Consider the following 24,331-nt stretch of genomic DNA (forward strand, 5'->3'; position numbering starts at 1 on the left):
ATTCAGTTTTGGGCATAATTCACAAAAAGAACATTGGGGAACTGGAGAAAGTACGAAGAAGGGCAACCAAACTGATAAGAGTCATGGAGGAGCTCAGCTATGAGGAAAGATTAAATGAATTGAGTTTATTCTCTCTTGAGAAGAGGAGATTAAGGGGGATATGATCAACATGTATAAATACATCAGTGGTACATATAGTGAACTCTGTGTAGAGCTATTCACCCTGAGGTCATCACAGAGGACAAGGGGGCACTCTTTATGTCTTGAGGAAAAGAGATTTAATCTCCAAACACGGAAAGGTTTCTTCACAGTAAGAGCTGTGAAAATGTGGAATATACTCCATTCAGGAGTTGGTTCTATCCAGCTTAGTAGATTGCTTTAAAAAAAGGCCTGGATTCTTTCCTAGATACACAGAATATAACTGGATAATAACATTTATAGGTAAAGTTGATCCAGGGAATATCCAATTCCCTCTTGGAGGATCAGGAAGGAATTTTTTCTCCTGCAGGAGTAAATTGGATCATGCTTTGCTGTTTTTTTGCCTTCCTCTGGATCAACTGTGGGTATAGGATTAGAACCTTTTTTTATTTGTGGTTGAACTAGATGGACTGTCTTTTTTCAGCCAGACTAACTATGCAACTATGACTTGCCAGATCGTCTCTGTATTGGATGAAGCAAGTAACAGGAAATTACACTTTCAACCAGATTAAACATGGAGGCAATCTTCCTCCATCAGGATCAGTTCACAGCTTTGATAGGAACTTTTGCTGGGAGTTCTGTCACTATCTGTCCAGTTGCTTTTTATATTGAAAGTTGGTTTAAAATTGCATGATAATCACCATGTAATGACACTAAGGCTTTGTTCACACCAGTGCATTGTGGGAACGTGTGCAAAATCAAGCATTTTCCTGCAACACCCAAAAATGTGCTGCACTTTTTCAGATGCATGGCTGTGACATCAATTCTTAAGTCACACCTCAATGCATCTTGGAAATGCAGTACCATGCACTTTGGTGAGGCACACTTTTTAATGCGTGTTTGTCACACATAGGGTAGCCCATTAAAATTAATTTACTGCTGTGTTTTTCAGAGCCTAACTAAAATGTAGAAACAAATAAAGGACGCCTGAACTCATATCTGATCACTGAGCATCACTCACCCTCCACTGCCATCCGCTCCCGTAGCTCTTGCTGCAGTCGGCTTTGTCTGTCCTCTAGTTCCAGCTCGCGGGCACTAAAGACACAATTTGGAATTGATGATATGTTTCTATTTTTGAATATCTGAACTGAACTAACATGTAAAGAATATTAATTTATACACATAGGCACAAGGGTTCTTACTTCCTATGTAATGTATTATGTAGTGAAAGACAAAGAAAAGTAACTTTAAATTGCGTGTGTCAATGTCTTTATTTCACCCCAGTTTACCTATTAAGGTATAACTAGCCAAAATATATTTTATTTTTTTTTGAAGGGTTAGAACCCCTGTCAAGTGTTTTTTACTGTGTCCCGGGTGCACAGATTCATTCTCTCTGTCTGTGACAATAGTGGTCAGAACCAATAATGTAGTGGTAAATCTAAAATGCGATACAAGGAAATGGAGACACTTCTTCCAGCAACAACTGTCTAAGCTGGGTTAGACTCTCATTTTGGAGAGATTTCCTCTTACTTCCCATTGTGTCTTTGGAAAATCCTACCAATGGGACACAACTAATTAAAAACTTGACAGGGATTTACCTCTTCCCCACTTTAATAAAAAATAAAATAAAATCTTTTGTCTTGAATTAAAATTTAAGTAAAACTACTGTTTGTTTAGTGTATGAGTTCCGGCAATGTTGTTTTCAAAGCACCAGGACAGCCACAAGCTGCTTTATTACACTGGCCATACACTAGTAGAATTTAATTTGGATTTTTTTCTCTTAGGAATGTTCCATTTTCTAATCATTATTGGGGTAAAACAGACGTTAATTTTCAACAACAGTGGCTAAAAAATTCAAAGAAGCAAGGTGGAAATTTTTTGTCAAACAAACATATTTCTAACAGAGTCATGGTTTTTATTCAGTAATTTTCTTTTCCAAAATCGAATGTTAAAAACAAAATACATTTTCATTCAAGTCATCAAATGTAGTGAGAATTTTCATACAAATGTTAGCATGAATGTTCATTTGGAAATCTAATAGTGTATGGCTAGATTTATTGCACTTGGTCCAGAACGACCAATATGGATTGTAAATGAGAGATAATATGATCAGTGGCCCATTTTTGCTGTTAGACTCTTGGGTATAAAAACAGAACGAATGCTGTAATCCTCAACCTGCCCACTAACCTCTATTCAGGAAACAATTAAGAAACTGATGGAATTGAAAACCAGGTTTTATTTCAAAGAGTACAGGGCTAACGAAGTGAATATCACCTTTAGTCTAGGTTCACACCTAAGCTTTTTCCACAGCATTTTGTGTTTTGCGGAAAAGCACAGCAGTCAATTTAACATGATTTCCTATGTGACACGTTCACATCTCCGTGGTTTCACCTGGTGCATTTTTTGGAAAGGGTCAGGGACTTTTTTTAATCGCAAAAAGTTGAATTTTTTGTTCTATAGACTTCAATGGTGACACTGCAGAAAAGCATGTAGTGCGTTTTTGCTGTATTTGTGATGCGTTTTAATCTACCTAGCAGCAAGAAAAATCCCTCCCGCAAAACGCATCAAAAACACGACAAAAACTCGTGCATAAACGCACCGCAAAAAGTACTACAGAAAAGGATCAAACGCAAACTGCATAGGTGTGAACCTAGCCTTAAGCCTGGGTCCACACCCATGCAGTTTGCATTTTGTCCTTCTCTGCAGTGGATTTGCAGTGCTCTTTGTGTTTTTGCACACACACATTTTTTGATGCGCTTTGCTTTTTTTATACTTTTTTTTTCTTTGCCAACTTGTTGCTGGGCAGATTAAAAATGCAAAACGTATCAAAAACGCCTCATACGCACTAAGTGCGTTTTCTGCAGTGTCTCCATTGAAGTCTCTTGATCCAAAAATACAACATTTTTCATTTAAAAGAGTCTCTGACCTTAACAAAAACGCAGTGGCTCAAAAATGTATAGATGGAAATGTGTCCCATTGGAAACCATGTTAAATGGACTGTAGTGCATTTCTGAAAAAAAGCACTAAAAAACACATTATGTGAAGCAGGCCTTAAGCCTGTTTAAAAAAAAAAAAAAAAAACAAAAAAAAAAACACCCAGGAAAAACCTTTACATGAATGTGGATTGTACATTTTAGCAACCCCACTCAGAAGACATTTACGTCATTGTACTTATTTGTATTTAACTGTTCACTTTGATGTCTACAAAGTGCTCAGACAGTAAGATTCGGGCAAATTGGATTATCACTGTAAACATACGCTAACCAAAGACAGTTTGTTTGTAAACACAGAAAAAACAGCTCATGCCATTGGCTGGCTTTTTGCACAACTGAATACTGGGGCTGATCATGTGACCCCATAGCAGGCAGTCCCACCCACTCAACAAGTAGGAAGTGTGTAGACTCCATGGGGGAGATTTACTAAAATTGGTGCACACAGTATCTGTGCATTGTAAGCAGCTTTTACTTTCAAGTTTGTTTAATTAAGCTTTGGCAATAAAAAATGGAAGCTAATTATTAGTAGTTACTATGCAGAGCTGAACCACATTCTGTGTGCAACAGTTTTATTAAATCTCCTCTCAGGTGTCAGAAGTAGCAGCAGGTAGGACTGAGGTTGATGTCTGCTAACAGTATGAAACTAACCAGGAGATAAATGTGCAATTCCCAGCAATAAGGAGAAAAAAAAATGATTCAGGTCAAAACTCAGATGTTTGATAATTATGCTCCATGATTAAAACCTGCATACAGTAACTCACAATATCATCAGCTCAGACTCGTATCGGACCAGTGCGTTCTTCTCCTGCACTAGGCGGAACCACTCCTGCATCAGTTTGGGGTCATCCTTTTTGCCCATCCCTAAGAGAAAAGCGCAGGGTCAGAGCGGGAAGGCAGTACAGGTGGGAAACAATACAATGGGGCAAATCAAAACACAAAGCTGAACAGGGAAGGGTCTGCCCAAAGTTAAGCACACAGGAGAGGGGCAGTGCCAAGCAGGAACCTGAACCCACCCATTTGGCCATTCAAACTGCTATCTGCAGGGGAACAAATGTTTTACAAAAGCCAGGAACACCTTCAGTTTTGGGTGGGTGATCCATATGAAGACAGCTTCGTCATCCAGAATGACCAAACAACTAGAATTTAGATGGCTTTACTAAGCAAATCAACTTCCATCCACTTTATTATTTTTATATATACTGTATATATAAAAATGTATTTGCATTTTTTCCAAGTTTTTTTCTTTCACTTATTGGCTAGGTGACCAAACTGCTTCTTCTAGGAATAGTTTTAGCTAAGCAGCAGATGTTGGCCACAAAATAGGATGATTTTGGCATCAGTTGCTACAGTGCTTATTCCCCATGGGTTTGTTCACACCATGGTGCACAGACGTCAGTTTTTCTGCATGCGTTCTGCAAGGGCACAATTAAATCAATTGTTCTCTATGTATCCTGTTCACATCACAACACTGGTATCACATGCAAATTTTTTCTATGCAGAAGTCTGCAATGTGTATAAAACGAATTGAAGCACGCATGAAAACTGATGTCTCTGCAAGTGAAATCTGTGCATCGGTTTCTCTACACATATGGTGTAAACGAACCCTAACTGTCCAACACCCAGCCTCACAGAGAATGGTATAAGTTGTAAAACTGGTCAGATGGATAAGTGGGCAGCGCATAGGGTGGCTGCACATGACAACTCATTGAAGACACGTACAAATACAACTATATACTGTTATTGGACTACAAATGAAGGTCATTACACTGCTGAGATCATCCCTGTGTTGACTAAACATTTCCCCTGCAGCTCACAATATTTCAAATGTGTTAACATGGCAGCTTTGTGCAATGCAATCAAATCTGATGGTCCTAAATGCAGAAACTCACATTTACAAGATTATTTCTGCCATGCAGGGGATTGCAGGAAGAGAATAATAATGACAACACTTCTTTGTGTTGTCTGCTCACTGCAGTGTTGCCGATCCTTCCTGAACAGACACAGAGGACAGAATATGATTGTGTAGATATAGAATTGTGTGCTATTTACCCTCATGAATGCTGCTATAATAAAAGTGCATAAACACCTATTGAAAGCAATACATAACTTAGTGTAAGATCAGTAATGCCAAATTATAACCACAACTGCGCAAAATAAGTGTCCATAAATAGAACTGTGTCTAAAAAAATAAAATAAACATATATATAACCAAGTGAAACAAATTCTTCTTTAAACAAACACAGCTGTGCATCCCCACTTCTGGAAACAATGTACAGTATCTTTCCATCTCTTTCTGACCTGCCACAAATCCACCTTCTTAACTATCAGAATGACTCACCAAAGTCTCTTGACCTTAAAGTGGTTCTAAAAATCAAACTGTTTTTTTAATCTTAATGCATTCTTTGCAAAGCGGAACTAAAACTTTGATTTAACAGTTTAAAAAAACAGTCACATTCCTGTCACGTGTGCAGCATCCTGGCTAAGAGGCTAAGATGGTAGCTTCCTTGTCTGAAAATGATAGAAGGGTTTAAAAGGTAAAAAAAAAACAAAAAAAAACACTACTCATTTTCCCTATCCTTAACCACTAGCCTATAGGGCACTTATACCCCCTTCCTGCCCAGGCCAATTTCCAGCCTTCAGCGCTGTTGCACTTTGAATGACAATTGTGCAGTCATGCAACACTGTACCTATATGAAATTTTTATCTTTTTTTGTGACAGATAGAGCTTTATTTTGGTGGTATTTAATCACCTCTGGGTTTTTTTTTTCTAAAACAAACCAAAAACCACTGAAAATGTTGAAAAAAAAAATACATTTTTTTTTCTTAGTTTTTTGTAAATTGTGTAAATAAGTGATTTTTCTCCTTCACTGATGTGCGCTAATAGGCTGCATTGATGGACACCGATAGGTGACACTGATGGGCATTGATAGGCAGCACTCATATGGCACTGATAGGTGGCACTGATAGGCGGCACTGATGGGTGGCACTGAAAGGCGGCTCAAATGGGCACTAATATGTGGCACTGGCAGGTGGCATGGATGAGCACGAAGAGCTGGCACTGATGGACGCTGATAGGTGGCACTGCTGGGGCTACACAGATCATCAGGGCACACTGATCAGTGTACACGTCCCCTCCGCAGAATGCCAATTACCGGCTCTCCTCACGAGCTGTCAGCATGACAGCTCGTGAGGAGAGAAATGCCGATAACCGGCATTTCCCTAATTACATGTGATCAGCTGTGATTGGACACAGCTGATCACATGACCGAGCCGACATCTTCGGCTCTTTCCGAGGGACACAGCACACCGCCGATCGCTGTGCTGCGTGCTCCGGGAGCCGAGGTTACAATGGGAATATGACGTCTTCCCAGAACGTGATAACCGCCCTGCATCCGTCATTTTACTATATGGCGGGCGGGAGGTGGTTAAACACTTACCTGGCCTTTGTCACCAATCCAGCACAGTACCAGCTGCAGCACCGCTCATACATTTCCTGGTTTCACAGGAGATACTATCAGCCAAACTCCCCATGAGGAAGAAGCAGTGGCTTACTGGCGCTGTGTGTGTCTATGGACACGCATGCACGAGTGTTCCCATAGCACATGGTTTGCTGAGGGGGCACTCAGAGTAAGAAATAGAAGGAAGAAATCAGATAGCACTGAAGGGGGACCCTAGAAGAGGAGATAAGGGACCGCTCTGTGCAATATCACAGCAGGTAAGTATAGCAGCTTTTTTAACTTGAAACAAAAAGAAAAATTAAGAAACTGCAGATATTGGAAACTTAAGCTTTTAATTATCAAAGAATTCAAACAGGGTTGACAAAAAAAAAAAACCTTTAAAAAAAACTGACCATTAAAATCCCTTTAAATCACATAAGGCCTAAAAGAGCTTATTCTAATTCTTAATCACTTGCCCTCCGGAGGATTTACCCCCCTTCCTGACCAGGCCATTTTCTGCATTACGGCGCTGCGTTACTTTAACTGCCAATAGCGCGGTCATGCAACGCTGCACTCAAATGAAATTTAAGTCCTTTAGCATGAGGGGCGATCAAAGGGTTAACTGTGTGCTGTTTTATTATGTGCTGTGTGTTGGTGCTTCACTGTAATCACACTGCTTTGCATGGCTGTGCTCTGCACAGCCATCCAAAGCAGTGTGCACAAGCTGACGGGGAGGAAATCTGTATGGTTTACATACAATTCTCCTCTCCGTCAGAGATCCTCATCAATCACCGGGTGCCGGTGATTTACCGCCGCGAATGGCGGTACAAGTGCCCCCTACCCAAACATGCAAAATCACATATATATACACATGATTTTGCGCACCCATGCCACCCTGCAGCAGTATATCTGCTATAAGGCGGTCGGGAAGCGGTTAATAATGGACTGCTCCAAGAATATTCATAAATTCGCATCCATATTATAATTACACCCAAAAGGACGAGAGAAAGGCACTCCACATAGCATTACACCATTCACACATTTATTAAAACACAACTAAAATCAATAAACACATTGAACACCACAAATAGCAGCTCTGATCAAATCATTTTACAGACCTCCAGCCTAGTTACTTCCACTGATCGCAGGCAAAACAAGTAACTGCTCTTTTACATACATAAGTTAGAGCAGTGTTTCTCAACCTTTTTTCAGTTGAGGCACCCCTGTTCAAGGCTTGGTTCATGTTACAGTGTGTTGCAGAATGCACACAAAATCACGCTCTTTCCTGACACACAGACAAATGCCCTGCTCTTTAGGGGAGCTTGATTACCCTTGGCCACAACTTATCTAACTGAACTCTACCCATCCTGATCCTAAGAACGAGAACTCTAGCTACAGGAAGATACAACAAGATAAGCTACTGCACGCTAGACTATCTGCAACCAAGCACCCTGAGAAACTTTCCACCACACTTGTCTGCCACTCCGTTTACCTTCCTAAAATGCCTCCTTTACTCCTCCTCATACTCCTCTCCTCCGTTCCCAAAATCTCTTCTCTATAACCCTCTGCTCCTCCCAAACAACTGTACATCGCTCCCTCACTGCTTCCTTCTCCCTACTACGGCTCTCACCACCTCCTCTTGATACTCCACTCTCCCACTGACCCGAAAGCCACCACTGGTATACTTACTCGCTCTTGTACATCCCGCTCCCATGCCACCTTTCTCACCCTTCTCCTAACCGCCGGGGACATCTCCCCGAACCTTGGTCCTCCACCTCACAAGGCACCCTCCTACTTCCACGAACTGCCGCAACCCCCTCAATCTAATACCTGTCCCTTTGCTCCCCAAAACCGCCTCCCGTTTTCTTGCACACTCTTAAACGCCCGATCAGTTTGCAACAAACTCACCGCCATACATGACCTCTTTGTCTCCCGCTCTCTCAACCTCCTAGTGATCACTGAAACCTGCATCCAAGCCACTGACTCTACCTCCCCTGCGGCACTCTCCTATGGAGGTCTCCTCTGGACCCACTCACCCAGACCCAGCGGTTGAAAAGGTGGTGGGGTTGGTATGCTCCTGTCACCGCTGAGCACCTTCCAAGTCCTCCTAAACCCTCCCTCTCTATCGTTCTCCTCCTTTGAGGCCCACTGCATCTGACTATTCTCTCCAATCCCTCGGAGGATTGCAGTAATCTATTGGCCTCCTGGACCCGTGTCCCGCTTCCTCGATGACTTCTCCGCCTGGCTACCCTTCTTTCTCTCCTCCGAGCTACCCACCATCATCCTTGGTGACTTCAACATCCCTATCAACATCAATAACCCGGCTACATCCCAACTCCTCCACTTAACCTCTTCTTTTGCACTCGCACAGTGTATACAGTCCACCACCCACTCCGAAGGGAACACCCTGGACCTTGTTTTCTCTCATCTCTGCACTCCCCACAACCTCACAAACACCCCCTTTCCTCTCTCTGATCACAACCTTATTACCTTCTCCGTCTCCTCGTCCTCAAACACCTATCCCTCCAAACGTCAAACTATCACCATCAGAAACCTCCGCAACTTGGACCCTGCTCCTTTCCACTCTGCAACTGACCAACTTTACGACAGTATCCTTCCCCTGTCCTGCCCTGACAACTACTGTTTATAACAACTCGCTATCAGCCGCTCTAAACTCACTAGCACCCCCAACTACACGAAGCATTAGACCCCGACCGCTACAACCCTGGCAGATTGACCATACCAAAAATCTCAAACGACACAGTCGTGCGCTGGAGCGAGTATGGCGCAAAACCAGATCCCAACAAGTGTTCACACGATATAAATCTGCCTTCCTCACCTACACTTCCTCCCTTCACACTGCCAAGCAAGCCTACTTTGTTACCCTCATTAATACTCTCTCCTCCAGTCCTTGCCGGCTCTTCTCTACTTTCAACGCTCTACTCTCTCCACCCCACCTCCACCCAGTACCTCACTCACTGCCTATGAGATTGCTAACCACTTCAAAAACAAGATCGATCCAATTCGTTGGGACATCGCCACTGCTCAGACCTCCACCCTACCTATCATCCCTCACAAGAAAACCCCCTCAACACTGCCCAGACTTCCACCCCACCTAACATTCCTCACACTAAAACCCCCTCAACACTCCACTCCTTCGACCTTGCTACCACTGAAGAGGTCACTAAGGTCTTCTATGAAGCCTGCCTCACCACCTGCCCCCTTGACCCTGTTCCCTCACAACTCCTACGATCACCCTCCTCCTCCATCCTACGCTCCCTCACTCACATCTTTAATCTCTCCCTCTCTACTGGCACTTTCCCCTCCCCTCTGAAGCACGCGCACATCACTCCCATACTTAAAAAACCCTCCCTGGATCCCACCGACCTGAACAACCTCAGACCCATCTCCCTGCTGCCATTTACATCCAAACCCCTTGAGCGCTTAGTCTATAATCGCCTGAGTTCCCACCTCACCGACAACAGCCTCCTTGATCCCCTACAGTCTGGCTTCCGCCCCCTACACTCCACCGAAACTGCCCTACTCAAACTCACCAACGACCTGCTAACTGCCAAAGCTAATAGCCACTATTCAGTGCTCCTACTCCTCGACCTCTCTGCGGCTTTCGACGCGGTTGACCACCCCCTCCTCAAAAAAAACTACACTCCCTTGGCCTCAGAGACTCCGCTCTCTCCTGGCTATCACAGCGCTTCTTCAGTGTTACCTATAACGCTGCCACCTCCCCTTCACTCCCCCTCTCTGTTGGGGTCCCTCAAGGTTCTGTCCTCGGGCCCCTTCTCTTCTCCATTTACACCTCCTCCCTTGGCCAACTGATACACTCTCACGGCTTCAACTACTATCTCTATGCCGATGACACGCAAATCTATCTCTCCACCCCTCGCCTCAGCCCTTCAGTCTCCACAGGTATCACAAGCCTACTAAATGACATATCGGATTGGATGCCACTCCACTTCCTCAAACTAAATCTTTCTAAAACCGAGCTCCTAGCTTTCCCCCCAGCCTGCACCCCCCCCCCCCCCCCGACTTCTCCATCATGACCAACAACGCCACCATCAGTCCCACCCCGCAAGCCAGAGTACTAGGTGTCATCTTAGACTCCAATTTGTCTTTCCAGTCCCAGGTCCAATCACTGACAAACTCATGTAGACTTCACCTCCACAACATCTCCAAAATACGTCCGTTCCTAACCCCGGAAACCACCAAGCAACTCATTCACTCCCTTATTATATCACGATTTGACTACTGTAACTCCCTCCTCACCGTCTTACCTCACCGCAGGCTATCCCCAATTCAGTCTATCCTGAATACTGCAGCCAGACTCATCCACCTTACTAACTGCTCTGTATCCGCCACCCCCCTCTGCCAATCCCTCCACTGGCTTCTGATTGCCCAACGGATAAAATTCAAAATGCTAACATTGACGTATAAAGCTGTTCATAATACTTCCCCCAAACTACATCACCGATCTGGTATCCAAATACCACCCAAAACATACTCTCCGCTTCTCACAAGATCTTCTTCTCTCTAGTTCCCTGGTCTCCTCCTCCCATACCCATCTCCAGGACATCTCCAGGGCTTCCCCCATCCTCTGGAACTCCCTACCCCAATCCATCAGATTATCACCTACTCTCCTCACCTTTAGGCTCACCCTGAAAACCCATGTCTTCAGGGAAGCCTACCCCGCCCTCAGCTAATTGCCAATCTCCTCCACTCTTCCTACCACTCCATCCCCCACAGCTATTTCCTCCTGTACCACTATCCCCTCCCTCCTAGATTGTAAGCTCCAAGGAGCAGGGCCCTCGAACACCTCGTGTATTGAATCGTATTGTTACTGTACTGTCTTGTGTACAGCGCTGAGCAAACTGTTGGCGCTATATAAATCCTGTATAATAATAATAGGGGTACCTCCATAGATTGGCAGGGGTGGTGCGGGGTGTTTTTGGTGTGGTGCAATTTAAAAAAAAAAAAAAGGGTCAGGGACAACTTTCCTTGCATTTCTGTGGGTAAGGCAGTCCATTGAAATGAATGGGCTGCCCTACACACAGCCACACAGATGTGAATCAAGGGCTTGTTCACCTAAGAGGTTGGAGGGCGGTAAAACCATGCAACTGAGCTCCTTTTACCAACCCCAACTGCTCCCCCTTTAGCTGCAGAAGCAGCAGCTGGGGGTATACACATGCTGTAGCTGCAGCTGGAAGTATACCTCCAAGTGAATAGGGTTGAACTACATCCACCCTGCAACTGTGTGTGCATTGCACGCGGTTGTAGTGTGGTGATGCTGCTTTTTATGGGGTTAAAACAGGTGGTGAAGAGGCAACATATTGCCTCTTTGCCACCTGTCAAATGCCTCCAAAAAGTGATCTGAGCATGGATTGCTTTTCAGAGGAGCAGCAGTCCTTGCTGCTATTATGACCAAGTCCTAAAAAAGCAGTTTTGAAAGGATAGGGGGTCAAGATTAAAAGTAACACACACACAAACATGTACACATGTACACACACATGCACACAAACATGTACAGACACACGCACACACAACCAGCACATGTACATGAACACAAACACATGTACACACACATACCAGCACATGTACACGCACACAAACACATGTACACACACACATACCAGCACATGTACACACACACACACATATACAGCTCTAGGAAAAGTTACAGTACATTACCTTCCCTCACACAGCTGGGTACTGGACTGTAGGGGGAGGCAGAGAGCACAGAAGACACTCCCCCTCCCTTTACTTTTACTTTGCTCAGCAGTCTGATGGCACCTAGTGCCGATCGGGAGTTCGGGCTCAACTGACAGCCTCTCTCTACCAGAACGCCAGGGCACCAGAGTCCTGAGTGGTGGGAAAGGACACACCCCCTTCTACATAGTCTCAGAGGAAAACATGCACAGCTGAGGCTGTCAATTACTTGTTGTGTGCTGGAGGGGGGGGGGGGGAAGCATCTCCCATGATTTCTTGGTGTCCACATACACAGACTCTCTAAAGTGAGCCATGCAGATAGCACAGGAATGACAGAGCAGATAGAAATCACACTAGGTGCTTTGGATCAAGGCAAGTACAAACTATAGCAAGATATGCTTTGTTAATTTAGTGGATGTTTACAACCACTTTAAGGTCAAGAAACTTCAGTGAGTCATTCTGGTAGTTGTGTACAATATCATGGAAACGGATTTCAGCTTTTCAGAAGGAGAAGGAAAGATACATTTGGGAAACCTTATATTTATGGATACTTTAATGCAAAATTTTAACTAAATTGTGCTAACAAAGGATAGAACTGTGGAAATTACACTCTAAAAAGAACCACAGAAGAAAAAGCATGCACGGGGGAACTACTCAATCATGTCTTTGTGCAAAACCACACCAATAATGTGGGAATGAGCAGCACCAGCTATTCTGAGATGAGAGGACAAGAGGAGGAGAGGCATTGACACACAAGAGCATAAAAAGCAAGATGGCTGCTGTGGGTCTCAAAAAAAACCCTGAAGAAATATATATATACAGCTCTGGCCAAAAGTTTTGAGAATGACACAAATGTTAATTTTCACAAAGTCTGCTGCTTCAGTGATTTTAGATATTTTTGTCAGATGTTACTAAGGTATACTGAAGTATAATTACAAGCATTTCATAAGTGTCAAAAGCTGTTATTGACAATTACAAAGTGGTTGTAAAGGCTTGTAGGTTTTTTAACTTCATGCATTCTATGCATGAACGTAAGGAAAAACCTCCTGTGTGCAGCAGCTCCCCCAGCGCCCCCCCCCCCTTTCCCCCAATACTTACCTGAGCCTCATCACGATCCAGTGATGTGAATGACAGCCTAGGATATCCCGGGTCTCTGCCTCCTCATTGGCTCCCACTGCTGTCAATCACAGCCAGTCAGGCAATGAGGAGAGAGAGGGGCGGGGCAAGGCGAAGCCGTGGCTCCGTGTGTGAATGGAAACATGGAGCAGCGGGTGTCCCTATAGCCAGCTGCTTGCTGTGGGGGAACCCGAAAGACAGGAGGAGCCAGGAGAGCCTGAGGGGGACCTGAGAGGAGGAGGATCCAAGCTGTTCTGTGCAAAACCACTGCACACAGCAGGTAAGTATAGACATGTTTGTAATTTTATAAAAAAAAAAAAAAAAGAAAAGCTTTTAGAATCACTTTAAGTTTTTGCAAAGAGTCAATATTTGCAGTGTAGACCCATCTTTTTCAAGACCTCTGCAATTCTTCCTGGCATGCTGTCAACTTCTGGGCCACATCCTGACTGATGGCATCCCATTCTTGCATAATCAATGCTTGGAGTTTGTCAGAATTTGTGGGATTTGTATTGCTCATTCGCCTCTTGAGGGATTAAGATCTGGGGAGTTTCCTGGTCATGGACCCAAAATTTCAATGTTTTGTTCCCCAAGCCACTCAGTTATAACTTTTGCCTTATAGCAAGGTGCTCCATCCTGCTGGAAAAGGCATTATTCATCACCAAACTGTTCTTGGATGGTTGGGAGAAGTTGCTCTTGGAGGATGTTTTTGTATCATTCTTTATTCATGTCTGTGTCCTTAGGCAAAATTGTGAGTAAGCCCACTCCCTTTGCTGAGAAGCAACCCCACACATGAATGGTCTCAGGATGCTTTACAGTTGGCATGACCCGGGACTGATGGTAGCGCTCACCTTTTCTTCTCCAGACAAGGTTTTAACTGGATGCCCCAAACAATCGGAAAGGGGATTAATCAAACCCCAGACTTTACCCCAGTTCTAAGCACTCCAATCCCTGTACCTTTTGCAGAATATCAGTCTGTCCCTTTGCGTTTTTCCTGGAGAGAAGTGGCTTCTTTGCTGCCCTTCTTGACAACAGGCCATCCGTCTTCACCTCACTCTGCGTGCATATGCTCTCACACTTGCCTGCTGCCAATTCTGAGCAAGTTCTACACAGGTAGTCTGCCGATCTCGCAGACACTATTTTTTATAGATTGGCTAACAAATATTTAAACCCAGCTGAGTTACTTGAAAATGCAAAAAAAAAAATCCTCCTCCTGTTCAGTTACTCATGTGATTCACACAGCTCTGTCACAATGCTTAGCCAGAAAGGTGATACCACTATCACTACTGAAAGTAACACCTGCCTTCTTGGTTGTGTGGGAATGATTGATGAGGTGGTATAAGTGTTGGTATTAAAGAGGACCATATCACTAGCATATACACAAGAGGCATTTGGCCTGCTAAAGCAATCAATGGGATTGTTAAAAATGATTGACAACGGTGACCAATAACAAGTTTGCAATATGCAGGAAAATATTTTCAGCTGATTATTTTCCATTATTGACCACTCCTGATAATTTTGTTTTCTTCAATGACAAAATGAGGACTCATTCACATCAGAATGAAAGTGCACTGCAGCATGTGATTTGAATTTAGACATGGTCTGTTCAAAATGAATGGTCTGTAACACACCTCAAAGCACAAAAAAATTTTTATGCAGCACACCGCAATGCATATTACAATTGTGTTCTGGACATGTGTTTAGGTGCTATTCAAAATTAAATTTTAAATTAAAATTTGCTATGAAAACTGCTTGGACAAAATTGGCTATAAAAAGAGACACACAGCTTTGTTCTTTAACAAGATCATGCGACCACCAGGTCACAGCTCATGTGATGATCACATGGCTTTTTTGTGATAATCAAAGCCATGTCAGTGACAGCTGTCATTGCACCTTAAAAGAAACACTAACTGCAGTTTTGCTTCCCTATTGACCCCAAAGTGTTCCCATTTTTTTTCATCCCCTGATCCAATGAACAGTTCAGTACATCATAGAGAGATATGGTCCTAGGTGTGGCCTTAGAGTGGGTGGTCCATCAGCAATGGCCACATGGCTTGCCAAGAAATTAGACAGGAATTGTATGTAATCTGCTGGTTGAAACTTGCCTCTGGGGCTCAAAGCATTACTACTCAGCTATTAAAAAGAAAAACCTCAAAACGCCTAAACAATGACACTCAGATTCATGAACATTATTACGGATGAACAGATGCTATTGATGACACAAAATGAAACTTCACAAACAGAAGGGATTAAACTCTGCCTTATTTAAGTTTCTGTGTTTTACTGCTGCATCAATGTGGATGGGTGATGCACTGCAATTAAGTCATCATTCTTGCCTTTTGAATATCCATTTGGATATTGATTAGACCGAGTGTTTGCATCCCAATACAAGATTCAATATGCCTGATCAGTAATTTTACAAGAGATGGGTAAAGGAACCCATGTGGGTTTGTGTTGTGGTGGGTCTTCCCACCGTTTTCCAAAATAGCATTTTTGTACTCACCGTAAAATCATTTTGTCAAAGTCCACTGAAGGACACAACGTGACAGTAAAAAACGTAGAGTTATACTACTACCTACAGGAAAAATGGACACTAAACACATACAAAATTTGTAGGCCAGCCCCTTAAGGACTATAACCTCTCCCACACCAATCATGCTCAGTATTTTTATATGCCTAATGTCCATTTGTCTTAGGTGGCAGAATAACCTAGGTTGCTTACTATCAAGCCATGTTAGAGAAAATTGAGAATTTTGATTTACCTGTAAATTCCAAATGTTGGAGTTCAGTATGGGAGAGGAAATGATCTGTAGTCCTAGCCCATGGATTATATGCAGCTATGTTCAGGTGATTGAATATTGGCTGGGAAGGCCTTAATGCACTCACATATAACTCCACCCACTCTCAAGTATTGTAGAAAGCAATAAGGAGAAGCAGAACAGAGGGGAGGGACCTATGTCTGTACTGTACTCCAAGAAATTAAATTTACAGGTAAGTCAAAATTTTCATTATCCTAATCATATAGTACAGGACACAGGATCTGTAGTCATGAGCTATGGGATGTCAAAAAAGGTACAAACCTAGCTGTGGGCAATAGAGCCAACAACGGCAAGCAGTTCCACAAGAAAACAAGAGTGACTGTATACAAAACACTCAGATGACAGCTTAAAGCATCTTGTCGCCGAAGCTCACATCAGCAAGGAAGTCCACGCAGTAAAAAGGTATGAACAAAATACCAGATGGCAGCTTTGCAAACCTTCAAAACAGATGCCAGATGTTGAAAGGACCGAGAAGCCTCAACAGATCTGGAGCGTAGTACTGATAGGGAAGGGAGAAACCCATTCCCTGAGAGCATAGCCCTGGAAATGAGCTGCCTGAACCACCTGTCTATGGTGGAAGAGAAAACGGGATGATCCTTCTTACAGGGAGGACAAAAGGGAATTAATTTTTTGGAAGTTGGTAAACCCAAACTGCTCTAAACACATCCAGACAATACAGTAAACCCTTCTTGGTGTTTGGGGCAGAACAGAGGTAAGGTATGAAATATGCTAATTGGGTTGAAAGGAAAAGACAACCTTGGGGAGGAAGGAGGGTCTGGGTCTCAGGACCACTTTTTCACCATGTAAGAAAAGAGTCAATAACTTGTAGACACACCTGACAGGTAATGGCCACCAAAAAGTCCACTTTGCTGGTGAGATCCTCCAATGAGATATCCTGGATCAGTTCAAAGGGAGGCCTTTGAATTGCTAGGAAAAAAAAGGATTTAGATTCCCAGGGAGACACAGGACATGGAAGTGGGGGATTAATATGAGCCACAAATTGTATAAAGGTCTTTTCAAGAGTATGTGAAACCAATGGTCCTTGGAACAGGACAGGGCAGAAACTTGTCCCCTTAGAGTTCTAAGAGCCAGCTATCAAGACCAGTCTGGAGGAATGCCAAGGTGCGTGGAATAGAATATTCCTGAGTGTTGAGGTTTCTGCTTTCGCACCAGCCGAAATAGGCCTTTCACACGAGATGGTAGATCCTATGAGAACTAGATTTTCTCGCTTTGAGCATGGTGGGAATTACTGAATTGGTAACAGTCCTATCTTTTAGGACCTGGATTTCAAAAGTCATGCTGCTAAAGCCAGCAACTGAGAAGCAGGGTGGAATAGAGGGTCTTGTGACACGAGTTCTGACCTGTTTGAAGAGGTGAAGGCTTGTCTGTCAGGAGTCTGAGTATATCTGTGCACCAAGTTCTCCTAGGTCATATGGGGAGATAAGGATAATTGGAATCCATTTGCCCTATCTTTCTAGCTTGCAGAGCAGTTAAGGGAGAAGCTTTACTGCAAGTAATGCATACACCAGACTTTACCCCCTGGATCTGGTAACAAATCTGTCTAATCTGAATCTTTTTGATTCAGAAAGCCATGATGTCCACATCTGGTGTTCCCCTTTTCTGAAGAGGATTAGGAAAATCTCAGGGTGAAGGTACCACTTCCCTAAATCTAGGTGGCAACTCAGGAAATTCAAATCCCAATGACTTCTGGTTCCTCCCTGGTGGGTTTATGTGAGACACAGCCATGGTGTTGTGCAACTGAACCCTTACTGTTTGACTGTGTAGGAGAGGAGGCTATTGTAGGAGAGTTAGTCTTATGGCTCTCAGTTCCCAAATATTGATGAGAAGCATCAACTCCTGTAAGGAACTAGTGCCCTAAACCTATAGGTTTATAACTCCAGCCTTACAGGCTAGTGTCTGTTGTTACCACCTCCCAGGGAGAGGGCAGAGTGATTTCCCTAAATCTAGAGTTGGAAATCCACCATGCCAGGAAGAGCTTTGTCTGGCTGGATAGTGGTAGTGAAAGATCCAGAGGAGAGAGTGGTTTATCCCAGAATGTTGAGCTGTAACCATTGACTTTTGTTGAGCAGGGCAGCCACACAGGGAACGCAGTTCAGCCATACCTGCTGAACTGGCCAGATTTTAATACATCTATCACCAGCTTAAGTGAGGAGATGCTATGTGGGGTACTCATGAAATAGAGGCAGAATGAGAAGGCATTTGCATGTCCAGGAAAGGAACTGCTATACTCCTGTGCTGACTGATGTCATGTGTCTATGTCTCTGGAGAAGCAGGTAGTGAGCAGTAAACTGCAGAATGCTTCTTGCATTCTTGGTGAGCAGAAATGTGCCAGCCACAAGGTGTTTACGACTACATCACCACCCAAGCAGCAATGTTCTATGTAAACAACCTGCGAAATTCAAAAAAGGTGAACGATACCTTCCACCAATTTAGTAGAGGCATCTACAGAGGGACGCTTCAGGTTCCCGGAGGGGACCAAACTTCAGCCATCACAGTGGGCATTCCCTTGGGTCTTAGGGGTCTGGGTGTCAAAGGCATAGACAATGGAACTGGACCTGTATAGCAACCTATGGCTAACAATACTCATTGTACCATGTGCCTAGCTAAGCACCAAATGCAAACATGACAAGCCAGCCCTGCTCCGGATATGGTTCTCAAGATGTAAATCCAGATCCAGGAACTGCTAGTGAGCCCTCAGACCATAAGCAGTTGGACCTTGATAGAAGCATCAGTTGGATCAGTGAATTAGAAATAAAAAGGATTTGTGTAGAAACTTCTCCAGGGAAAAAGAGGTCCATCACCTACAGACACAAAAAAAAAAAAAAGTCCCACAGTCCGGGTGGGGTTATTTACATTGGGGGGCATTCCCAACAAAGCTTTTGCCAGTGTCCAATCACCTGAAGGTATTTGCATATAACACATGGTCTATGAATACAGATCCTGTGCCTTGTACAGTACAATTCAGATGTGATTTTTTGGGGCTTTTGGCAACATAAATTCACAAAAAAACCTTTACCCCCATTTTATTGCTCATAGTGCCAGGTGAGATGCATTTTATTGAAGAAAATTATGGCAGGGCCATCTGAACCCTGAGATCTACAATCTGCAAATTTTAACAGTCATGGTGCTAAAGTTGATGTAAATACTTTACACTCATTAAAATCCAATTTAAGCTTTAACTTGTTAATGGAATTCTTGCACATTTAAAAATCCCTGGTGATCCTGCCATGAAAATCCAAGCTCAGGCACTTTCTGTTATTGGGTGACAATGCTCTGCCCTGCCTCCCAAATGTAACTCCATCAGAAGCTTGCGTGACAGGGTGACAATGCAAGAGCACAAGTGACCTTTTCAATACAAAAGTACACATGTTGTCACCATCAGAAAACCATGCAGCCATCCGTGGAGTCCATGCAGACAGAAATTGGCTGCAAAGAGGCCACAGGAGACAAGCAGAACTGAGGATATGATAAAAAGTAACTTGTTTATAAAACATACTGCAAACAGCAAATGAATGTCTTTCAGTTAAGATTTACGCTAACCTTAAAACATATGAAAAACGTTTATAAAACAGGAAGGTTGTTGATTTGTTCTCAAAGCTAACGTTTGATCTCAGCAACCTAGAGAATACCCCCATGCTAACAGAAAATTTGATACAAAATAGTGATGATGGTAGACAGTATGTACAAAAACAGCTGCATCTCCGTTCACAACGCCCCTCTCACTAGATCTTTGTAGATTCTGTGCCCCGGATTCAGATTCCACATTATGCAGGCTCACGGTCATGCAGCGATCATTAGAAGCGGTGGAGTGATAATGGATAAAAGGGGGGAGGGAGGGTTCAGAGGTCTACCACAATGAGCTGGAGGTGACAATGAGATGCCAGCCGCGGAGGAAAGCTACTTTACCTTCGTGGGCACAGCAGGGACAGAAGGAGATAGGTCTACGCCGTGGAGTCCCCACAATGGGATCAACTTCAAAGAATGAGCCATGGGTGGGGAAGGGGGAGCAGAAAGAGGTGTGGAAGCGGAGAAGGCAGTGTGTATGAGGGAAGGGTAGGGGTGACAGAAGAGGAAGAAAGCAAAAAGGACACAGAGTGAGAGCAGGAAACAACAAGAAGAAAAAGTAGGAAAATCAACCCAGAAACGGGCCAGAAAAACAGAAACCTTCACTGTCTACTCAACCCAACCCCCAGGAAAGTAAGAACAACACCCTCTCCTGGATATGTATGTGTCAACTTTTATGTAATCACCACATTGTAAAAAAATTTTATATTCTATAAAGGTCCATCAAATGGCTTGATTAACATTTCAATGTATCACAGTGTTCACATGAACTATTACCCATCTCTGACAGAGAGAAGACAGAGAAACACTTATAGAACAAAACAGTAAAAAAACACATACAGGAAGGGGATTTGATAAGAATAAAATAGCCACACTTCACCTGGACTGTACATTGTGATAAAACCATATATTTGATGTAAAATTTGAAACAGATTGTTCAGTTCCAGAATCCCATGTGTGTAACACCATATTACCTTTATGTGACAATTATTTGTATGTGACTTTACAGCAGCCTGCACTGAAATGTTCCACCCCACTTATCTTGGCATTCCTGATATGATGACCCCTCTACTGTTCACTAAAGACCGAGAAGTTCAGATTAATTGCATGCTGACTACACATAAAAACAATTCATAGACAAATATTACAAAAACATCACAAGTGTTTTGGGATCTCCAGAGCTAACAAAAATCTTCAAATTTCCAGTTATTTGCCTCTGAAGATACGTGGCTCAGTCATGTCCCTGTGAACCTTATCACGATGTGGGTTAAAGCAATAGACCATCTAAAGCTTGGTGGGGAGTTAAACCACCTAACAGTTTTTACATCTTTCAGGGATTGCGGTGGTGAAAAAAGTTTATTTGTACTGTCTGCTTGACTAATGCAATACCAGTGGAGGGACCACTTAAAGTAAGCTTGTGGTGTGCAACAGATTTACTTTAATAAAAGCTCCACCAGCTACATGCTGACATTTTCTTTATTCCACCCATTCAAATGTAAAAAAATACTTAATACATCCAGGTTTGGGGGAGCATGTGATTTACGCTCCTTCCTCTTATGTGACAGTGCTCGTGCTTGGTTACTGTCCAAGTGGAATCCTAAGACATGTGTAAGCTCTGACCAAAGTGACTTGGAGCTTACACAGTTCTTTCTTTCCTCAGGTAAGAGCAGAGCCAAGAGTTCAGGGCTAGATATAGAGCCAGGCAGGGAATGCCTCAGAACACCAGAATCCTCCTTTAACTGAACAGGATTTTTGACTTAAAATCCATTTCCTGGTGTACACTACAAGATACAGGCATCTTGAATTCATTAGGATAGGGTTACATACAGCTATGTTCAGGTGACTGGACAATGAGAAGAAGAAGGGCTGCAGGGATATCCCCTCTCAATTGAAGCCAACTTCAATTTTGTAGCCATCAATAGGGAGATCATAAAAACAGAGGGGAAAACCCTGTACTATACTCCTGGAAAGGGATTTTACTGCGAAGTCACAAACACTTTTTCTGATTATATAGTACAGGACACAGGACTACTTTAAATCAATATGCCTGGGGCATTCAAAAGAAATTCAACTCAGGAGCAGGCAAAACAGCAAAACAATTTCAACAGGCCCACATAATAAATGGATCGAGGAGGACTCTATAGTCTTAGCAACTTGTAGCACCTTATGCCCAAAACTGGAATCAGAGGAAGCTTTTAAACATCCGCCTGGCAGAACTTACCAGAAGCCCAGTTGGAAGTTTTGCAATCTAAGAAATAGATGCCTGATGCTGAAAGCATATGAAGCACTGCCAGATCTGGTAGAATGTGCTTCAACAGGGAAGGGAAGTACATTAAGTTTCAGAATATAGCCCATAATGATAACATATCTAATCCACCACAAATGGTGGAGAAAGAGGCACAGAGACCCTTGTGAGAACCTTCAGGAAGCAGTAGTAGCAATAGTTGAGGTAAATTTTCACAATGTGTACCATGTTTAGACAGTTTACATAAATATCCTGAGGATGCTTCAGAAAAGGACATAGGTAAGGAAAGACTATATCATGATTAAGACAGAAGACAGAGATCATCATTGAGAGAAAGGCAACCTTGTCCATCTGCCACATTAAGAAAGGCTCCTTTACAGGATAAGGCCACTAAAGCAGAGACTGTGATAGCCACAAGAAAAGCCCCCTTACGGGTAAGGTCGGGCAAGATGGCTTCTGTACAGCTTAGAGAACCATATTGAGATCCCAAAGGGATATAGGGGAATGAACCGAGGGAAGGATTTGAGCTGCTCCCTGAATAAAGGCCTTAACTATAAAGTAAGGCACCAAAGGTCTCTGAAACCGTAAGAACAAGGCTGATATTTCTACCTTAATTTTAGTTAAGGACAACTTTTGGTTCAGACCAGACTGAAGAAAGGACACAATATATCCCCTGGAGTATTTTCTAGGTTAAACATTTCTTGACTTGCTCCAAGCAAAGTAGGCCCTCCAGGTGCAATGGTAGACTTTACAAGAAGTTGACTTTCTACCCTTCAAGGGGGTAGGGATGACTGAACTCAAAAGGCTCCTTTTCCTCAATACTGTGACTTCAACATCCATGCTGTTAAAGCCAGCAACCGGGAAGCATCTACAAGGAGTTTATGTATGTCTGAATACATACAATACAATACATTCACCATGGCCAATTCGGTGCAAAGAGGATCACCAGGATGCCAGCCTTCTAGATCCTGCAAAGTAGTGAAGGGACAATATGGAGGGGACAAAAGGTGTACATCAGATTGAAGTGAGAGTATAGAGTGAAGGCCCGAGGGTCCCTCTACCTGGGGACAAATCTCTCAATTTTGTTATTCAATCTGGACACCAGGAGGTCCACATCTGATGTCCCCCATCTGAATGGACAGCCCAGCCAGAAAGAACACTTGCCAATTTTTCACACCTGAGAGGTGGACTGCAGACAGTGCTGGAACACACAGTTCTTCCCAAGACAGGATCAAGTCTGATGGCTGTGGAATTGTCTGAATGGATTCCAGTGGGGTGTTGTCAGAATAGAGGAGTCCAGCACTGACAACCAAATCACCCTGAGTTCCAGAATGTTGACTGGAAGTCAAGCTTCTGACAAACCATGTTCCCTGTAGCAACAAAGCCGCTCCCTAGCCTGAGAGGCTGGCATCCATCGTAAGGCCTTCCCACCCATGACTGTGAAGGAAAAGGCTTCCCTAACTTAGCACTATCTGGGAAATCTAGTGTTTTAGGGAGAGTATGACCTTGGAGTTCAGACGCATAGATCAGTCCATGAACCTAGCCTCTTTGTCCTATGTGGAAAGAATGTTGAGTTGTAGTAGTCTGGAATGAAACTGGGCATACAGCATCACCTCAGCATCAGAGGAGGCCACCACAAGAATCAACACCTTCACATATGCACAAATTGAGGGCTTTCTTTGGGTCCTGGCATGAGAAAAAAAAGAAAAGGGGGGGAGGGGATTCGTCTTGTGGCAGAATGTTTTTGGATGTTGGCTTCAGTGACAGGAAGAACTGGTCCCTTAACAGGAGATCATCTAGTTACCCCACAATATGAATCCCTCAAGAATGGAGCAGATCCAAAACTGGGGCAAGCCCCTTGACGAAAACCTGGGGGTGCGCGGAAAGGCCAAAGGGAAGGGTGACAATATGGTAATGCTGATAGCCCACCACAAAAGGCAGATAGAGTTGATGAGATTAAAAAATGTCAATGTGCAGATAGGCAACACATATGTCTATTGAGGCCTGAAAATTCCCCGAAATGAGGGAGGCAATGACCAACCAGGCATTTTTCATGCAAAATTTCTGAACCTGAAGGAAGTTTCAGTTTCAGAATGGTCAGAATTCTACAGTTCACAAATAGAATGATACCAAGTGGATTGAGCAGAAACTTTCTAAATGTTCTCTTGTTTGTACAGGGATACTGACCCTATATTTAATAGCTGTTCATTATGATAAGGCAGATTTGTCTGCTGTTAGGGAGAAGGAAAAATTATAGAGAACATGAATCGGAGAAGACGTAGA

General features: G+C 43.3%; 1 protein-coding gene across 14 annotated transcripts in view; it reads right to left on the reverse strand.

The window, feature by feature from the left end:
- Window positions 1–24,331, reverse strand: part of MICAL3 (microtubule associated monooxygenase, calponin and LIM domain containing 3) — a 236,282-nt gene that overhangs the window by 11,166 nt on the left and 200,785 nt on the right. For 10 of the 14 annotated variants that reach the window (XM_089671864.1, XM_089671863.1, XM_089671861.1 and 7 more), the window contains 3 exons: window positions 20,146–20,211; window positions 3,893–3,992; window positions 1,160–1,233 (listed from right to left, as the gene is read on the reverse strand). In XM_089671864.1, the coding sequence (XP_089527990.1) occupies window positions 1,160–1,233; window positions 3,893–3,992; window positions 20,146–20,211 (240 nt within the window). The remainder of the gene's footprint in view (window positions 1–1,159; window positions 1,234–3,892; window positions 3,993–20,145; window positions 20,212–24,331) is intronic. The other 4 variants (XM_089671866.1, XM_089671865.1, XM_089671858.1 and 1 more) reach the window with 1 other exon arrangement.

This window comes from Staurois parvus, unplaced genomic scaffold (assembly GCF_062004578.1).
Source record: "Staurois parvus isolate SC_StPar_1 unplaced genomic scaffold, SC_StPar_1.0 ptg000114l, whole genome shotgun sequence".
Taxonomy (NCBI): domain Eukaryota; kingdom Metazoa; phylum Chordata; class Amphibia; order Anura; family Ranidae; genus Staurois; species Staurois parvus.